The sequence below is a fragment of the Propithecus coquereli genome, unplaced genomic scaffold (assembly GCF_000956105.1).
Source record: "Propithecus coquereli isolate 6110/MARCELLA unplaced genomic scaffold, Pcoq_1.0 Scaffold620, whole genome shotgun sequence".
NCBI lineage: Eukaryota > Metazoa > Chordata > Mammalia > Primates > Indriidae > Propithecus > Propithecus coquereli.
Window position 1 is genome coordinate 1013863 of NW_012152175.1, and position 19423 is coordinate 1033285.

The window sequence follows — 19423 nt, forward strand, 5'->3', positions numbered from 1 at the left end:
AAAAAAAAAAAAAAAAGCACAATACTACACGATGCAGGAAGGGAAGAGCAAGAGCTGAGAGGGTAAAAGTGAGGAAAGCAGGTAAAGGATCCAGAGAAGAGCTGGGAAGCTGGGGTCCGAGGGCTCGGCATTTAGAGAGAAAAGGAAGGCTGGGTGTGCCGAAGGGGGCCGGCACTCCAGACAACCGGGAGTCACGAGGAGGTGGCAGGATTAGGCCTCTGCCCCAGAGGGCTTGTAGTGCAGTTGTGGCCTCTCACTGAGTGGAAGCAGCCACCTTCCCATGAGAAAAGACAGGGACCCGGGTGACCTGCACCATGAAAAATAATCCAGAGCCCAGGCTGCTGGGAGGGAGAATTCTAGTGAGAAAGCGAAAGACAAAGAAAGGCCCCAGCCTGTCCTAGATGGCAGGTCACTGGAAAGTGGAAAACATCCGCCCTCCCCACGGCCACCTCCCGCTCTGCTGCGATCGGAGCTCGGCGTAATTGCTCCTTGAGAGGAAAATCGCCCGTTCGGGGAGGCTGGTGATGCGCGAGCAGCCGCGGAGGTGGGAATCCCATTGTTTCTCAGGTGGAGCCTCTTCCTTGGTATTTAAATTTAGCCAGGGCCCTTGAGGACTCAACCATGAAGGCCTGAAGGCCACGGCTGCAGCCTGCGGGGCTGAAGGGCTGATCTGGGACCTGTGTCCTCAGCGTGTTGAGGCCACTTCCACGTGGCAGGCCTGCAGGCATGGGGCCTCGGAAGGGTGGGTGAGACAAGTTCAGTTTTGCTTTTCTTAACTACAAGGCTGAGAGGATTGGAGCTGCTTTAGGAAGAGGAATCTGTCATACTTTATAGGATGCATTAAAGAGGGGAGCACCTAGAGACAGGACAATCTGTTACAACCTCCCAGCGTGAACCTCAAGGCCTCGAGCCAGGGCGGGGACAGAGGGGATGAAGGAAGGTTCTGGCCCATAGGCACCTGGCAAGGCACCAGAGGTCGGGTGGCCACCTCCTCTCACAGTCGTGGAGGTGACTTACCCTACAGCCCGAGAGCAAGGCCTCTGGTAGAGTCCGTGACGTTACTGTAAAGGAGCCAGCCTTAGATTAGATCATGTGACCTCTGGGGAGTTGACCCCCTTCCTCATGGGTGAAATGGAGGCTGTAATGTTTACCCCAAAAGGAAATGTTGAGCATTACATATGGTAATCGGGGTATGCAATGATGCACGCACAACACCCAGAACGACGCCTGGTTCTACAAACTGTTCAAAATATCCCTTCTTCTGCCAGCCCCAATCACTAGGAAAACGACCCCTTCCTATGGCGACAGGTGCCTCCCGCAGAGGCCGAAGTCAGGAGGCGCAGGTTCTCCCTGCCGTGCACGCAGACTTCTCAGCGGTTAAGGATTCCACATCTGAGTCTCTCCCGACCACCGTCAAGCACCAGCGTCCACCTAGATTAATGGAGCCCTGGCAGGGCCTGCCTGACTCCCAGCCTCCTAGGTGCCAAAGGCTCCTCCCCTCGGTGCCAAGGTGTGGCAGCTGCTTTCCCTCCCCTTGGATTCTCTAACCTGTCTGCACAGCCAGAGCCTCAGAAGCCGGAAGACAGGACGCTATGCTTGGGCCGGTATTCCCCACCAAGGCGGTGCCCTTTTCCACACCACTAAAAGTGAACTTGAAGTTGAAAAGCACTGGTTCAATGGCCCAGAAACAAAGCCCTCGTGTGGCCGGCAGCCTCTATGGGCCTCCAAAGGTCCCACCTCCTTCCTGGCATTCACGCCCTTGTGGAGCCCTCCCTGGAGTGTCAGCTGGACCAAGTGCTGCCTCCTAACACAAAAAATGCAGCAAAGGGATGGGTGTCACTTCTGAAATTAGGTTCCAAAAGACGATGGCTTTCGTCTTACTTGCTCCCTCTTGTGTCTCTCCCCCCTCAGCTCTCAGAGAAGCCAGCTGCCATGTCGTACTGTCATGGCAGTAGCCCTCACAGAGGGGCCCATGTGGCAGAGAGCTGATACTGCCAGTGAGGACCGAGGCTTGCCCACAGCCAGGGGAGGATCCTTGGAGTTGGATGCCCGCATTCTGGCCTGAGGGACTGAGGCTGGGGAGGACTGCAGCCCTAGCCCACACTTTTGAGGTGGCCTGCGAGCAGCCCTAAGCCAGAGGACCCAGCTCAGCCATGCCCAGGTTCCTGACCCACAGAAATCGTAGATAACAAACGTTGTTCTATGCCTCTGTTTGGGCAGTTTGTATATAGCAATGGGTCACTAATACACCTGTGTCCTCTGGGCCAGGACAGAAGGTATGGAGTGAATGTGGAACACCTGAGAGAGCTCTTTTTAAAAGTCACTAGGGAGGCTTTTATGAGAAGCCAAAGCTGCTGGGGAAGGCACCATGACGTCACCAAGAGGCAAGCCCGGTGGCTGCATTCACAGGAAGTCCCCTAAGAACAAGCAGGGACTCTAAGCAGACTCCCAATCAGAAGTCAGTCCAACTGCCATGATCTTCCCACCAATGCGGCTGAGGAAGTCACAGCAATCGCAGCAATGAAGACCTTCCCCTGCTCTGTCCTCACATCAAGATTCTATTCTCCTCCCATCCAGAGTCCGGCAGGCGCGATCCCAGCAGCTAGGGGACCGTGTGCAGCTGGGGGCCACTTCCTCTTCTGCATCTGCCTCCGCCCTCTTCTCTCTACCTCATGTCTTTCCTCCTTTGCCATCTTTGTTGTCTTGGTTACACGGCCAGACTCCTGATATGCTGCTAGTTTTCATTTTAATGATATGTTCTCGTAAAGCATAATATTTTGCTTCAATTGCATGTGTCACCGGATAAATTCCTCCAGTGTGTCTGACATTTGGTATCAGCTGACTGAATGCGCTCTATGATTTGGGGTGTTTCTGCAGCACTTTCTTCAATTTTAATGTCTTTGCATTTTAATTTATGATCAGGATCTTTCTACACAAATGCGTATATATAATATATATATACACACACACATGATTCAAAAAAGTGGCACATGTATCGATAAATCTTGAATTGGCAAAGCTCGTGTAAAACAATCCCTTTAAATCATGTGCACGAGCGATGATCATTTGGAAAACAGAATGACAAGTGTTCCTGAGGTACCACTTGCTGGGATCTCAACGTGTGTTTCAGGAGGAGAATGTGTCAGTGCCCAGCTATTGGCTGCGGCAGGAACTTCAGTGAGGACACCCCCTGTGCTTGTTCAGGTCAGCTCTGAGTGACCACTTGAGATCCCCCCAGGGACAGGCAGGGAAGGTAGGTGGGCCCAAGGGCAGAGTAGTGAGAAATAGGAAGGGGTAAGAAAATAGAGCCAGCGGGGACACACTTAAGTCAAAGGATGGTTGGGCGAGGGCTTAATAGTGGTCCAAAATATAAAATATGTCCAAGAGGACATCGACCAGCCTAGTTGCTTTCCTTATCTATTGGGTACGACGTGGGGAAAAAAACTTAAACACAGCAGAAGAGATTGAGAGGAGGTTGGTGGAAGGGCCATGAGAAGTGCATGGGTTGGCACCAGGCAAGACTGGCCTGAAGACTGCAAGGACTAACGACAGAACACCACGTCCCTGTCCCTGGTCAGACGTGAAGTCAGGGGAGGGAGGGTGGCACCGCTGGTACATCTGTGGGCGCTTCTGCCTGTAGCACCTTCAACCTCAGCCTCCCCTTCCTGGAACCCACAGGCTGAGATCTAGGCAGACTTAATATTTGCAAAACCAGAGGTGGAAAATGCAGAAATAATACAGCAAAAACAGTCAGACAAAAATGCTTTGATGGCCTTTTCCCATAGTGGAAATTGGTCAACAATGATCCTGCCACATTTCTTTTCCTTTCTGCTTGTGTTTAACTGCACAGGAACCTGTGGCAGCTCAGGTTTGAAAAACAAATAGCACAACAGAGCTACCCGACCAAACCCTGTCTCAAATACACTGACCCTCTGCCTTCATCACAAGTTCCTAGCCAATTCGGGGTTCCAGCACTGTTATCTCTGTTCGATTTCCTGATACTTCCACAATCGGGATGGCTTTATGGGGCATGAATGTGTTTTTAGTTAAAGTGTATTTAAATTTCCAGAGGAATTCTAGAAAGAATTCTCAGATACATTTAGGAAGCAGCAAAGCAGGGGCTGGACTCTCTGATCTGATATTGCTTTGCGATTCCAGAACTGCAGACACACACACACACACACACATACACACACAGCATTTGTTCCTGAGAAGCAATGCTCAGAACGGCACTCGAGCCCAGGTGATCTCACACCACCCCTTGTGGACCCGTGCAGAGGGCCTAGGGAACACAAGCAAATTAATTTTAAAACAGGCTAAAGAAAAAAAATTGTGAAGATTAAATTAATCTGTACAACAATTCCCAATAAGAAGGATTTTTGTGTTATCTACTCCTATTGACTTTCCATGCAGACACATACCCAATTCCTATGCAGAGAGGCTGGTATGGATTGGTACGTGCACATACACCTGAGTGTACGTCCTGCAACAGGTTAATAGCTGAGAGTTCTGCTTAGCCAACATCCACAGAGTGCTCCACCCCTTAGGTGCAAACAGTTGAACCTAGCAAAACACCCAGGAAGGATGCAATCACAAAACGAAAGAAGCAATCACACCTCAAGTAGAAGTTTATGATGTGTTGGTGCACAATGAACATTAGTCTCTCCTGCTAACGTCAGGCAGTAATTCACTGCGGAAAAGCAGCCATAAAAATGATCACTTAGTAAAAGGTAAGCAGGAGGCAGAGGCAGACAGAGCGAGAGAAAGGATCCCAGCAGAAATATTTAAGCAAAGCGATCGTGTCCTTGTGAGACAACACTGACCCGATGACCCCAACTTGGGTCAAAAGTTTTAGGTTTGCTTGACCCTAAAGCAAGTCAAGATGGTATTTGCCTTAAGATTTTTACTTACAGTTAAAATTTTAACAGCCTGCAGGTTACTTCTAAGTTCCTCGATAGCTCCTGATGACTGTAGAATTTATATGCCACATTTCATAACCACACACACCTTTAACGCTCACATGGGAAAAGGCTGCCAATACCATCCATAAGGCACACACATCAGAAAACATAAAGACATCCAAATTGGTACTTTCATCACCTCCTTTCTCCCTGCCTCATGTCATGTGTGCACTAAAGGAGTGAAATTATGGTCATCAAAGGCAAGGTTGCAAATGATTGGCACCCACAACTTTCAAACAAAATGAAAAGTCAGTAATTTTGAGGGTAGCCTCCAGGTAGCTCAGTCTAGCTCCTAGGTCCCTGAAACCCATAGCAAACCCCCTTATTCTCAGCAAACCACCAAGCCCCCTCCCTCCCACCCTCACCCCCACTTCAAGTCTTTCGTCATATTGCAAAGAGCTCTGGAAGGTCCTGGATACACACGGAAGATTATTACAGGGCTCAGAGAAGGCGGCTCTGTAATTACGGCTACAGTATGATTTCCATTATTCTCACACCCCAGCCTCAGGCACTCACGAAACTTCCAGCCCAATCTTCCGGTCCTCCTGCAGCCCCGCAGTTTGTCATGGCTGGGCTTCTGCCCAAAAGGTGACTGTGGTCCTGATAACCTCTGGGAACAGCAGGTCAGAGTTATTATAAGGAAAGGGGCGTGGTACTTCATAAGCAAGGGATGCTCAGGAATTCTATTGTTTAGAAAAAATAAATAAACGGGTCACTTTTGCTTTTTATTATTTCAAACAACAGACTGGGCAGCCCAGCCTTCCTTTCCCGACTCAGACTGTCCGCCTGGGCTGGCCGTGCTGAGTCTGCAGGAGCGGGGGCTGGGCTGGAGCAACACTATTAAAAGGCTGCCACTCCGAGCCCATGGAGCAGAAAGTTTGGCTGCCCCAGTGGCCCAGCTTTCCCCAGGGGGACCGAGGTGGCTCATTCCCCCTACATGGCCCCTCCACCCTTACCTTTCAAATTCTTATGCCTCACTGGCCCTACCACCGCTCTCGAAATTAGATGGCCTGTCCCAGGAGGCTGAAACAAAACTGTTCTTATATAAATCCACCAAAGGCAAAGACGGGAAATGCCGGCCAGTGATTTATGAAGCCCCAGCCTCCTGGTCGGGTGTTGCCTGTTGCTGCCGACCAGCCTGCCCCAGGAGGGCTGTCTCTGAGCACTTTGTACAGGCTGCTGGGCCGTCTTCATCCTATACTTGTGGAGATGTGCCGCACCTGGCCTCCCTGGGGACAGCCTTCCACAGGTGACAAAGCGCCAGCCACCGTCTGCCTCAACCCACCCTCGGACCAACGGCATGCAATTCCAAGTTGACCGTCTCGGTTTATGATACAGCCGTGGCCAGGAAATACGTCTTTTTTTTCCCAAGAGAAAATAACTGCCCTGTTACGTGCATTGAACTCTCAATGTTCATTTTACTGACATCGTTCACCATCCAACCAGCTCAGACAATAACAAGGAAGAAAACACCCTCACCCAGGGACTACTGTCTTGTCCGCAAGTGAAGGATCCTCTGGCAGCTGGCAGGAAATTCTGTGGGTGGGAATCTTTTAGGGCAGTGGAGGAAGTTACTTCTCCATTGCACTGAGACTGTGCCCACTGGAGAAGGGCAAAAGCCCCCCATACTGCCTTGCTTACGCACCCTCCATAGCGCTCATTCACCCACTGGAGCAGGCAAAGCAGGTCACAGACGTTGCACTGTATGACTTGTACACGGCCATGCCTTTGGTATTTAGAATTCACTGTTCCAGCAAAGCAAACTCATCGAATCCCAGTGAAGAACTGTGTCATCTGAGGAACCAAGGAAATGTCCACAAGGTCCCTGCCTGAAAGTGCGTGCACTTCTCCCCTCAGAGTGACCAAGTACGCAGAGGAAGAACCAGGAAGGCTGCGCAGATCAGAAGCAGCAGCTGTGTGGGGACAACACGCCCACACCTCACAGCGCCTTCTCTGGGTGCCCACCCAGCTCAGTTCAGTATGTGAGCAAACATCACAACAGAGAGTCAAGGCAGTAAGGAAAGGTTCCGTTATGTTTACTATACGCTTCACAAAAGGGCAGGAAACTAGGCAATATAATTCTTAAAGATGTGTAGACAATGGTTAAATTATTTTTTAGTTGTGACACTGAAGGCAGAGCACTCAAATTAGGTGGTTGCCTCTTGCTGGGCAGTGCCAGGCGCACGGCAGGTTGCATGCATTCTCCTTGCAGAGTGCCACGGCATCTCCCCAGCACCCACGCTCGCCAGTCCCAGACACGACCCACACGATGGCACTCACACACACTGTGCTCCCCCTCTCGCTGTCCACATCCTCACATTCCAGACCCACAACTGCTCCACAGAGATGCTGGATCGCAGAAAGAAATGACGTGCTGGGCTCTTACACAGTAGGATGACGAAACAGGCACAGTCCTCTAAATATGCAAAGAACGTTTCCTCTTGACCATCCAGAGCTAATACCCAGAAATACAGCCAAGGGGAAAGGAGGAATCAAGGCGCAGTCTGGATCAGGCGGTGCCTCCAGACTCAGGCTGAATCACACAAGGTCCAGAGAACTCCAGGAGAAGCCTAAGCAAGGCAAACAGGAGCTCCACGTGGATCACCAGTGTTTCCTGGAAAGGGACTGAAGTGCAATTATTGGCCAGCAGGAAACGGGACCTCTTGCCTATTGTCTCAGAAAAGCTTTTAACTCAGTCAAGGAGGGCATGCTCTGGGGCCAGCTCCAACTCCTGGAGATGAGAAACCCAAGAATAGAACATTCCTGGATGGATGAATGCTCCCAACATGGAGCCGAGATCACCCCGTACCCCTGAAGCAAGCCAGCGTCCGGAGGAAAGGTCAGGTCCCCAGCGCACAGCGCTCTGCCCCACCATAAGCAGTTCTGTGCTCGCACATCCCCATGCTCTCCTTGCCTCGCAGCTTGGCTCTAAGCCCCTTTAGCGACTCTACCAGGCCTGTGCTCTCCTCCATCTGTTCCCTGAATGGATTCCAGATGACACAGCAGCCAGAAGGGCTGGAGCAAGGGGGACAGGCACGCCCCTTCCCCCTGCCCACCTTCCCGGACCACCTAGACCTAACAAAGCCCTGGCCTTAGGGCACAAGCCCAAGTTGAACAGAGTACCCAGCCACTTCCAACAACCTAGCAGGCTGGGCTAATGCCTTCCACGTATACACCAGCTCTAGGGAAGAGGCGAATCCTCACACTCACCCAAAACCTCTGCACAGAGGCAGAGAAAGGACAAGGTGATCACCATGACCTCAACAGCCACATCCCTCCTTAGCTCAAACCCGGACCACCGGCCCACAGGCCCACAGTAGGAAAAAAACACCAAATAATATCCATCCCAGTGGGGACAGACCGTCTTCACGATAACCAGAAGGAGAATGACAGCACCTCGTTCCTACCTTCTTCAGCTTGCCACTTTTGGTGCCCACAAAGGCCAGAGAGTGATTCTTGTAGACGTAGGCGATGACAGAAGTCATGCGGTCCCTGTCCTCGGTGAAGACAGGAATGCCACGCACCATGTCAGACACTCCCAGGGGGGCGTTCATGTCCAGGCCACAGAAGTTATCATCGATGGTCAAGAGCTGAAAATGTAAAAACAGAAAAATTAGAAGGGAGCATCAGGGCGATTGGCAGAGGTATTAAGTCTGGGAACTAAGGAACTAGAAAAATCCTTAGAGAGGAACCATCTGGTACAAATCCCTCCTTGATGATGTTAAAAACTCAGCTCCAGAGAAACTAGGTGACCTGTGAATAGTCATCTGGGCAGGCAGCTGCAGGACCATGGCAGAAACACGGATCCCCATCCCTTCTCACCACGCTCCTGGCTCCCTGCCCCTCTGCAAAGCCCGCCAGGCACAATCTTGATAGCTGGGATGGCCCCTCATGGCCACCGGGGTGGGGGCTCCGGACAGAGCTGCTCAGGCATGAAAGGGATGTGGTCTCCATATCTACCCACATACAGTTGTGCAGACACACAGACAAGGACTCAAAAGTGTAGAATAGAGAACTAGAAGCATTTGTACATGAATAGAACTATCACAACAGGGCGTGTACAGACAAACGGTAGGGGAGGAGGAATGGGAGGTTCAGGATTGAACTCAATGACCCAGACGTGCACTTCGCCACCCCCATCTCAGGCTCCCTATTTCTTTTAGAACACAGCAACAGGGGGCAGCCCTGGCCTTGCCATGCCTACACCAGCCTTTCCCAAAGTGTCATCTGTGGAACCCCAGCCCCCCGAGACGCTCTACACAAAAGGGCTCCTCAGGCAAGGTTCTGGGAAACATGCTAACACCATCTAAGAGGGTCATAATGATTAGTTCCATGAAAGGTCTACGAAGTCTTCTTAAGAAGAAATATGTGTAACTTTATGTCAGCCTTTCCCAAACATGTTATTCCCTAAGCCACTTTGGACGGGAACGGCTACTAGCATTCCATAAAGAGAATATTCTCTAGGTAGCCTGTGAGACACTCCGCCCCAGCTCTTGCCCCTGACTCCAGGGAGTACAGTTCTGGGAGTCAGAAACCAGCAGGAAAAGCCCTGGGGGCCATTTTCCCCACTGTATTTCTGGGTGAATCTCTCCCTTTTTCACACCAGACCCCCAGATCCCCCACATGACAGAGGGTCTCAGCCAGGTTCCGTGGCCCTGGGGAGTGGTGAAGCCCCGACAGTGGCCGATGGCCAGTAAGGAGCCCTGGGACCTCTCCACAAGTAGCTTTGGTCTGGCACTGACCTCTCTGCAGTGCTGGGAACTTACACTGGATTTTTTAGTGTCTTGGAGGAACTGCGTGGTCTCAGAAGACGTACTCCGTTTTCCTGTGCTTTTACTTTCCACTCTATAAAGACAAGCGAAACAATCCCTGTTTTTTGTGGGCTACCATAAAGCCTGTTGAGCTCACGCCCATAAACATTGCTGGACTTTTCAGAGAAAGGAGTGAAATAAAATACGAGGTGTCACTTTTTTAAAGGCTTGGAACCAGCCAAAGGAAAAGGCATCTGGAGAACAGCCGCAGGCCCTCGCCAGTGGGGCCGCGTGAAACCAGCCAGCTCTGAGCCCCCTGGCCTTGGGGGCTCCTCCCAGGTCCATCCAGGGGAGAGAGGGTGCTGGGGGCCCTGAGCCTCTCACTGACATCTCCCCTCCTTCCTGCCAGGGTGGCAGCAGTCAGGGTGGAGAGGGGCAGAGTATGGGCAGCCCCAGCAGGCCACGTGCAGAGCAGATGTCCACTCCACGCCTTTGATAGCCTCGAGCCCCTCCTGCGTGGTCTGGTCCAACAGCCCAGACCAAACACAGCTCTTTCCCCTCCTCCTAAAAAAACCATGGGAGTCAAATTTCAGAGGGAGCTTTTAAGATCTAGTCTGATCTTTATCATTCTTCCCTAAAATGAGGAAAAGAAGACAGGTGGTAGAGAGCAAAAGGGAGGGCAGAAGAGAGGAAGGAAAAATCCAGGCAGAGGGAAGATGATGCTCTTTCCCGCTGGACGTAACTACGGCGACCTGCCAGGCCTTCCGAGGTAGCCCCAGGTGCTGGGAATCCGCACGGCCCTTGCATGTCCTGCTTCTGGCTCACGAAGAGTAGGCAGCCCTGACATTCTCGGTCCTGAGCTGTGGTTCAGGGACCTCTGCCATCAGCAAACTTTGCATTTTTCCCATTATGACCCATTTTCCAAGGAAATGAGGCTGAATGATCGTCCACACTGTACAGGGGGAAGCTGAGGCAGGGAGCAAGGCAGTCCATGTTTCCCAGCCCCCACCCCTGCCACCAACACGTGCCTCATTAACCTGGGGAGGCTTCCGGCCTCGCAGCCACCAGAACTACATTTCCGAGTGGTCAGGGTTACTGACCACGGAGCCTTCCCTTGGCTGGGCAAAACACAGGCAAATCAACAGCCACCTACAAAAAGAGAGTGAGCATTTGGTCAACCACATCATTAAGTTACCAGAAAGTCAGGGACCTGTGAGTCCCTTCCTCTGTGGCACCTCACACAGCAAGAGACCCAGGTGAGATTTGGGACGATGACAGCTTTCCCCCCAAGTCTCCCTGTGGCTCTGTTTCTCCCTCTGCACGGGCCCCAGGTGATGAAGGGGAGATTGAGGCCTTTGCCAAGCACAGTCCAGGTGTGCGAGGATGGCGCGATCCCCCAGCCACGGCAGGAGGTGGCCTTACTCTGTCTCCCCAAAGTTGGGGGAGGCATTCTTAGCACTGGAGCAGTGGGGGAAATTCACAGATTTGGGTCCAAATGGCAGCTCAGCTGCTTCCCAACTGCACAACTTGCTCCTGCTGTTTTTTGAACCTGACTTCCCTTGGCTGTGGAGTAGGAAAGGTCGTAGGAGTAAGCAGAACCGGGAAGCACTTCATCAATGTAAGATCATCCATGTAGAGTTTTTTAGTGGAAATCCTGCCAGGAAGAGGGGTAGAAGGGCTGCAGGGAGTGGCCCCAGCGTGCCGCTGACCAGAGCATGGCGCTCAACTTCAGCGTGCATTGCTGGGTCTGAGCTGCAGCCACACGGTCATTACAGTACCCGAAGCAGGAGGAGGAAGGGTCCCCAGGGCCTGCAGACCCGGGAGGTGGAGGCACAGGGAGCAGATGCCAGAGCTCCCGGGCCCTGGAAGGGAAGGCTAATTGGCGAAACCTTCGACAGGTGAGGGTTGTGCGGATGCCTGAGCACCCTGGGTGGTGGAGGAGGACAGTGTCTGCTCTGGCTCTGGCTGCACCTCCCCCAGGGCCCCATTAACAGTGAGATTAGAGCCACAGCCAGAGGAGCCAGGACCGGACTGTGCTGTAATCAGAAGCCCAGCCGTGCCCCAGGCCCAGGGCTGGCCTCCCGTCACTCCACAAATAGCCATGAGTGAGTTGTGGCCACCAGGACAATGCTTGTTTATTAGAGAACAGCTCCACTCTTACAAGGGAGGGGAGTAAGGGACGGGAATAAGGTTGCCATGCGGCAACCCTGTCGACAGACCTAGAAGCCTCGACAGGGCCATACCCTCTGGGCCCCTATCAGGAGGATAGTATGTATTCTTGCCGCTGCCTCTAACATCCTCACAGAATCCATGGGTGTAAATTAAAATGGGTGATCCACTGCACTCCAGAGACTATGAGCTCAAGGACGGGAACCATGTTTTATGCATCTTTGTACCCTTAGCTTAGTTCCTGGCACAGCGGGTTAATATATATATGCTGGAAGGATGGATGACTAACTGAAAGCCTGGGTTTCACAGTGGCTAACAGTATTGAACTAGAGCCAGAATGCCTAGGTTTGAATCCCAGCTCTGCCACGTAATGCTGTGTGACCTTGGGCAACTCATTTAACCTCTCTGTGCCTCAGTTTATCTCCTACAGTGTGGGCATTATAATAATAGTACCTACTGTATAGCGCTGTGGTGAGGACTACATGATTTAACACACATGTAACAACACCTGACGCTTAGTAAGTGCTATGGGAGTGGCAGCTCTTACTGTTTGTCATCATTATCAATTCAGACAATTGGTGAGTCTCAGCGTCTTTGAAGAAATTCACGGCATCTACCCAGAGGTGTAATCAAGATTAAAGGGGCTAATGTTCTCAAGATGAAATAGCAAAGGTGGTGCTTCCTAAAGATCCTTCAGAACCGGAGAGGGATTTGGCCAAGGAGGCTGAATGAGGGAGCAGAGGAACGGTCTCCAATGCAGAAGATCGAGCGCTGTTCATCAGAAATGCAAATTGTGGAGCCCCAACCCCAGTCCTGCTGGCTCAGGAAGTCTGGGGTGGGCTCGGGTGTCTGCACCTTCACGCCCCTCCAGGCGACTGACCCACTCTCGCTGAGGTTTGAGAAGCACTGGCCTAGCGCACCATGGAGGACTCTATAGAGTATGGCATGGGACAAGCGTCCCCACTCTGGAGTAGGGCCCTGAAGTGGACCCGGATGCAGAGAAGCCCCGAGGTGTCCTCCCAGGGCCTGCCGAGCAGCAGGGGTGGCAGTGGCACGGGGAGCCAGAGCTGACACTCCAAATTACAATCTAATCGCTTACCGCTTCCCTTGCGCACAGCGGCAAAGGTTACCATGCAATTACGAGTCGCTACATACAAATGACAGAGCAGTTACGGTTACTTTACCAATTACAGGGAAATTGCTCCCACTCTGCAGAGAGACTGGCACTCTGAACAGCTCTATCATCTCCACGGAAAGGGGATCTTAACTGCTGCCAGCATCCTTCCTCCAGCAGCGTCCCCAGGCTCCGGCCAGAGCTGCAAAGCAGACACCCAAGGACCCCAGGAGTGTCTCGTGGTCTCTGCGGAGACTCCCTGAGAAGGGCGGCAGGAGGGCAGACCTGGGAGACAGTCAGGGGGTTCCCCCCTGGATCCTCTTCGGCATCGCCCCCGACCTGAGGCACTGATGACATACTCTTCAGGAACCAACTATCACCCTGACACAGACGCCCTTCCGTCTTGAAGGCCGCAGGTGGCGAGGTGGGGTGGGAGCCACCTGACCCTGAAATCACCCCCGACCCCAGCCAGCACCTCCCCTGACAAGAGGAGCTGTTTCAGCCCCAGCCCTCAGTCACCCCACCTCTGCAGACACCCCACATTGAGCCCTTATTACGGAAAGGTCAGAACTAAGCCAGAGCTCAGTGGCCCAAATGCAGTGCTAATGAGGTAAAGGCCAGCAGGTCCTGCCCCCTGTGGGCCAATTAGCCAGCTCTGGGACACAGCCTCTTCCACAGCCACAGGCTGCCCTCTTACCCCAGGCAGCCACTGTTTACAAATACCCCAAACTGACCCCCAAGAGGCAGCCCAAGCGAGCCAGTGCAGATGGGCAAGTGCAGCCAACTCCTCCAGCCGCGGATGCACCTGCCGGCTGCTCTGGGCTGGAAGCAGTCATCTCTGCCCCCAGGATGGAAGACAAGCTCAGATCTGTGGGAAACTCCTGTGGTCCAGCAAGGAGAGGGGTCTTCACATCTAGGGGCAAACCAGCTCTCCTGCCCTTCCTGAATGGAAAACTGTCGCCCAGCCTCATGTTCCTCCAAAGCTGGGAAGTCACCCTCCCGTCCATGATATGGGATAAGAAGACATCAGAGATCTGCCAAGCTCGCCCATGGTGGGGTCAACTGGACCTTTAGACTGGCCTTTTTCCATAAAACTTTTGATTCCTTAAGGCCATTGGAAGCAGAGGAAGCTGAAGCACTAAACGAAGACAATGCTATTTGCTTTTGCTCACTTATTAACTTGCTTAAGAACATTTAGGAAGGAGCAAGCACTAAGCACTAAGCACTAGGAAAGACCCTAAGAATATAAAGATGAAAAAGTCTCAGTTTCTGTCCCAAAAAACTGCCCCTTTCCTAGTGGGGACAGCCCCAGGCCATGACTAGACAAGGCCACACACACCCTGCTTCAGTTACATACCTGAGGAGTAAGGTGGGTGGGCCACCAAGTGTGAGGGGGTGGGGGAGAGCAGGCACGTCTTTGAGGAAGAGGTGAGGTTTGGGCTCAAGACCAAGTTCTCTGTCTTACAGAACAGTGTGCCACCCCTCTTTCACATGTCATATTTCAGATGAGGGAAATAACTCGCCATCATAAAATCCGACAGCCCTATTTCACAAAAGAGGACATTAAGGCCAGGAGAGTAAAGTGCCTCCCCTAGTTACCCATCAAGTTGCTGAGAAAATAGGTACCAAACCCCAAATTCCCAGTCCAGAGGAAAAATGCTGATCCTAAGCAGGGCTTCCTCTGGGGTTCCTTGAGGGTGACCTCAAAGGGAACCTCTTTCCGGGTCAGAGGGCAGCAGCAGTCTGCTCGGGGAAGAGCCCCCATCTCACTCCTGTCCCCACCGTCCAGCGGGAGCACCCTGCCCTTCTGCCCTCTCCAGAAACCTGCAAGCAGCCAACTCTCCCCTCTCAAGGAGGCCCACGGCCGATCATCCTAGCTGGGCTTCCTCCCTCCTGGGGCCTATCTGTCCCACAGCAAAGTGAGAGCTGAAGTTTTGAAAAGAAACACAAGTTAGGAGAAAAAAAGGAGGAAATCCCGTGAGCTGCCTGCTGATGTGGAAAAGCAAAGTCTTTAGATTCTCCGTGCTCAGCAGCCCTAAATTTCTTCCCATTAATTACACTTACACACACTCACACACACACACACACACACTCACCCCCCAGGAGCTGACCATAGCAGACCTCCGCCGGCAACGGGGAATCGGTGAATTACGCGTGTGGCATTTCTTTGTAACGGGAGATATTGATCAGATAAGCTGTAATAGCTCATGTCTACATGCAGACCCCAGTCGTAGAGCTTTGCAGTACAGGGAGATAATGATCACCCACTTATTGGGAACCATATCTCAAATATGACTGTGGACCCCTAAGGTGTTTATAAATACACCAGGGTCTGACGCATAAAATGCACCTACGCCTTGAGGTGACTGAGTGTGCCCCCGCCACGATACGCCCTCAGGGACAGAGGTGGGCAGAGAGGGTCCTCAGGGGGGTAGAAACATCTTTGGGAGGCTCTAGTAGGCTTTGGTTTAGCTAACAAGAAAGTCTATTATTCTACAAGATATTTCCATGTGCTTGAGTGATCATTTCTGTAACAAAGAAAGAAATCAAAAAACTCTGACTATTTAATCCTCTGATGGCTTTACTCTCCTGCATAAACTTTCCTTTCTCTTTTATGATTTCTAACCCTCCCCTGAAGGTCTGCCATGGCCCACACTGACCCTAGGAGGTTGCCCTCTCTGGAAAGCCAGCCGGAGAAGTCCTATGACAGGTGAAGGTCAGCCCCAGCACCCCGGCTGTGAGCACAGGCGACAGAAATGGGAGGAACGAGACCCCATACACCTAGTTCCTAATGCATCATCTCAATGATTCTTTACTGTGTCTTTTTCAACGAGATAGTGGGAAAAATGAATGCGTACAGAGAAAGAGAGGGACTGCCAGCAAGCCACACAGCCACAATAAGCTAGCTGGATAAGCATGTTATTGAAGGGGCTTAGTGAAAAGCATCTCAGGGTTGCAAAAACTGCCCAATTCCCCCATCCTTGGTTTTGCACTCTGTGGTCTCAGTTACCCCAGTTTCAAGTCAACCACAGTCCGAAAATAGATGAGTATAGTACAATATGATATTTTGAGAGAGAGAGAGAGAGCACATTTACATAGCTTTTATTACTGCATATTGTCATAATTGTTCTATTTTATTATCAGTTGTTAATCTCTTACTGTGCCTAATGTATGAACTTTATCATAGGTTCGTATGCATAGGAAAAAACATAGTATATATAGGGTTCAGTACTATACATGGTCTCAGACATCCAGTGGGGGTCTTAGAATGTATCCCCTGAGGATAAGGGGGCTACCATATAGCCAAGGTTCCCAAGAGTGGAGAGCTTTGCTAAAGGCATCTCAGAAAGGAGGGGAGTGGACCAAAAAACAAGATAGTCATTGTGTTTTAGGAGGTCTGTGGGGGTGTGGCTTCTGATGCAAATATTCACTAAATTGATGCACCTAACTACCTATGGAACAATGAAAGCCATTTGCTAAAAGCAATGCTTCTTTTAATACTCATTTGGAAGTTTCTGTGTGTGCTTTGGGACCATCTGTGGCTCTATCCCACCAGATATCTAAGTAGCCTTTCACTCATCATGATAACAGGCTATCCTTCTAGTAAGGAACTAGTAATGCCTTCTAGTAATGCCACTAAATTGAGCTGTTTTCCCAGGAGAGAGGCACTGAGCCAAGCACACTTTCTGCAGGCCAGGCTGCGGCAATGTACCCCTGCTACAGGGTTGCTGTGCACAGAAGTCAAAGAGCAGCTCCAACTCAGGACCCTAGGGCTGGACCCACAACCGTCTCCTCATTAGCTGAGCTGCTGGGAGCTGTATGTTTCTCCCTCTGAGAATGCACAAAGGCCCAGGGACAGCCCAGACAGGCCAGAGCTGTGGACCAGCCCAGCAAGACAAACAGGGCTCTGCAGATGGCAACCACAGTAGCCAAAACTGGACCAGGGGTAAATCCCAGGGACGCTCCTCAGGATTGTGATGGCACCAACCGAAACCCACTGGGATGCTGCCTCTATCCTTTGGTACCTTCGCTCCAGGGAACCCCAGTGGCCACCTGTCAAGAGCAGGTAAATCCCATGCCACCATCCCATCAGTCCCAAGTTCCCACTCTCCTCCCAGAGTCTACAGCAGACAAGACAGACAACCTCAGCCACCACCAGAACTGCAATTGAAGCGAGGAACTCCACGACGATTAAGTTTGTGTGTTTTCTGGAGGGCGCTGGGAAGCGGCAGCCCGCTAGCCAGGCTGAATTACAGGGTAGGTCATTCCCTTGTTAGTGGGAATAAATTTCATTAGCCCCACTCTTGTTGCCGCGTGTCCTCCTCTCTTGCTCCTCAGGCCCGTGTGAGGCTGGGTAATGCCGCCTTGCATGCCGGATAAATCAGCCGAACAAATCCCATTATATTTTGGAACACTGACAGAGACACAGTAATGACACCGAGACCAGGGAAAGATGGGGCTTTCTTCTCTCCCGCTGATCGCATTTCATGTGCGTGGACGGCAAAGGGGCTAGATCCACTAGGGGAAAAAAATGTAAACTGAGAGGCAGAATGGAGACCAGCTCTCTCCCTGGTCTCTTTTTCCTGCTCCACTAACTTGGTGGATGAACAGAAACAAGCGCGGGGTGCTGATGTGCAGTCATTCCCTTCCTCCTCGCAAAAACCAAGAGACACCTGAAGGTAGCAGCAGGAAGGGTCTGGCTCAAACATATCCCCTCCTTCAAATGTGTTCACTTAGCATTCACAACAGGTGGCAGGTAGACGGGAAGGTGAAAGGAACACGTCCCAGGGGCCGAGATCGTCACATCTGGGTTAGGCACAGCCCAAATCTCTCAAAATAGGTATTGGTGGATAAAAAAGAAATGTAAGTATGAAATCACAGCAAAATTGTTAAGTCCCTTCTGTCACATCTGGTGTTTATTATAACCAGAAGAGGATATCCAAGATGGTGCTATGAAAATGTTTGGGTGTCCTGCAAACATAAGGTGCTCTGTGTCTATCATTAGTTGTAGGTCATTAAATATGAAATGTCCAATTTTGAATCAAAAGTGTGGCTTATTACATTTCAAACAAGAGGCAGTACAATTAATCAAAGTATGCGCCTAAACTAGAAACACAGTTTTGCCATCTTAACGGTAGCTTGTTTATGCCAGCAGAGAAGAAGCCTGCAGAGCCAGCAATGATGAAATTGCAAAAGGTGTTTTCCACAGCTTGTTGAGAATGGAATATTTTTCCTTGCAAGAAGTGATCCAAAGCCTGGAAGAAGTACTAGCCAGTTAGTGCAATGTCTGGTGAATACAGTGGATGACAGAGAGTTTCTAAGTCTAGCCTCCGTAGTTTGAGCAGCGTTGTTTGTTTGACATGTGGTCGAGCCTTGTCTTGCAAGAGGATTGGCCTGTCTCTATTGACCAATCTTGGCTGCTTAATCACAAGCATCCTCATCATTTTGTCCAGTTGGTTGCAGTAGACATCCACTGTACTGGACTGGCCAGTCCACAACAGTCATGAAGCTGTAGTGGATAATACCAGAGCTGAACCATCAAATAGACACCATTAGCTTTTTTTGATGAGTATCTGGTTTTGGACTATGTTTCGGCACTTCATTTTTATCCAACCATTGCACTGAACACTTGGCGACTGTCAAAAACAATCCATTTTTCATCACACAAAACAATATGGTGTAGAAATGGTTTGCCTTTATGTCGTGACAGCAAAGAAAGGCAAGGTCGAGACGATTTCTCTTCTGACACTCATTTAATTCATGCAGTACCCATCTATCCAGCTTCTTTATTTTGCCCATTTGTTTCGAATGATCCAATATTGTTGGAATAGTTACGTCAAACCTTGCTGCCAATTCACACATAGGTTGAAATGGATTTGCTTCTACTACAGCTTGGTTTCAGGTCGGCCACATGGCTCATTTTCAAGATTAAAATCACTTCTCAAACCATCAATGTACTGTGAATTCATTATTAGCCACATCCTTCCCAAACACGTTGTTAATATTTCAAGCTGTCTGCGCTGCATTGGTTCCACGACGGGACTCATATTTGAAAATAACATGAATTTTTGACTTATCCATGGTTTCCCAAAAATTGCTCTAAAAAAAGATTGGAAAGATAATCACAAGCCAAAACTTGCATTTGAAAGAGTGAGGATGTACCTTACGATAAAAATAAAACAAGAAGTGTCAAAGTGAAATGTCAGAGATAGCAACTGTCAAACTTAGTATGGAAGGGAATTGGACATTTCATACTTAATAACCTAAATATTAATGTCTGTGCATTTCTCTTTCCTTATGAGCCTCAACATGCTTTATTAAAGGGATACTATTTTATCACCTCCTTCTTGAAGATAAAATGTGTAATTCAAAGCAAAGGGACACTGTTGACCCACCAGTGACATCTCACAAGTTGGGACTGGCTGAGA

At 50.6% G+C, this 19423-nt stretch overlaps 1 protein-coding gene across 1 annotated transcript in view; it reads right to left on the reverse strand.

The window, feature by feature from the left end:
* Window positions 1–19423, reverse strand: part of PLXNA4 (plexin A4) — a 353895-nt gene that overhangs the window by 326906 nt on the left and 7566 nt on the right. The window contains exon 2 of the mRNA XM_012659563.1: window positions 8369–8551. Coding sequence (XP_012515017.1) covers window positions 8369–8551 — 183 coding nt within the window. The remainder of the gene's footprint in view (window positions 1–8368; window positions 8552–19423) is intronic.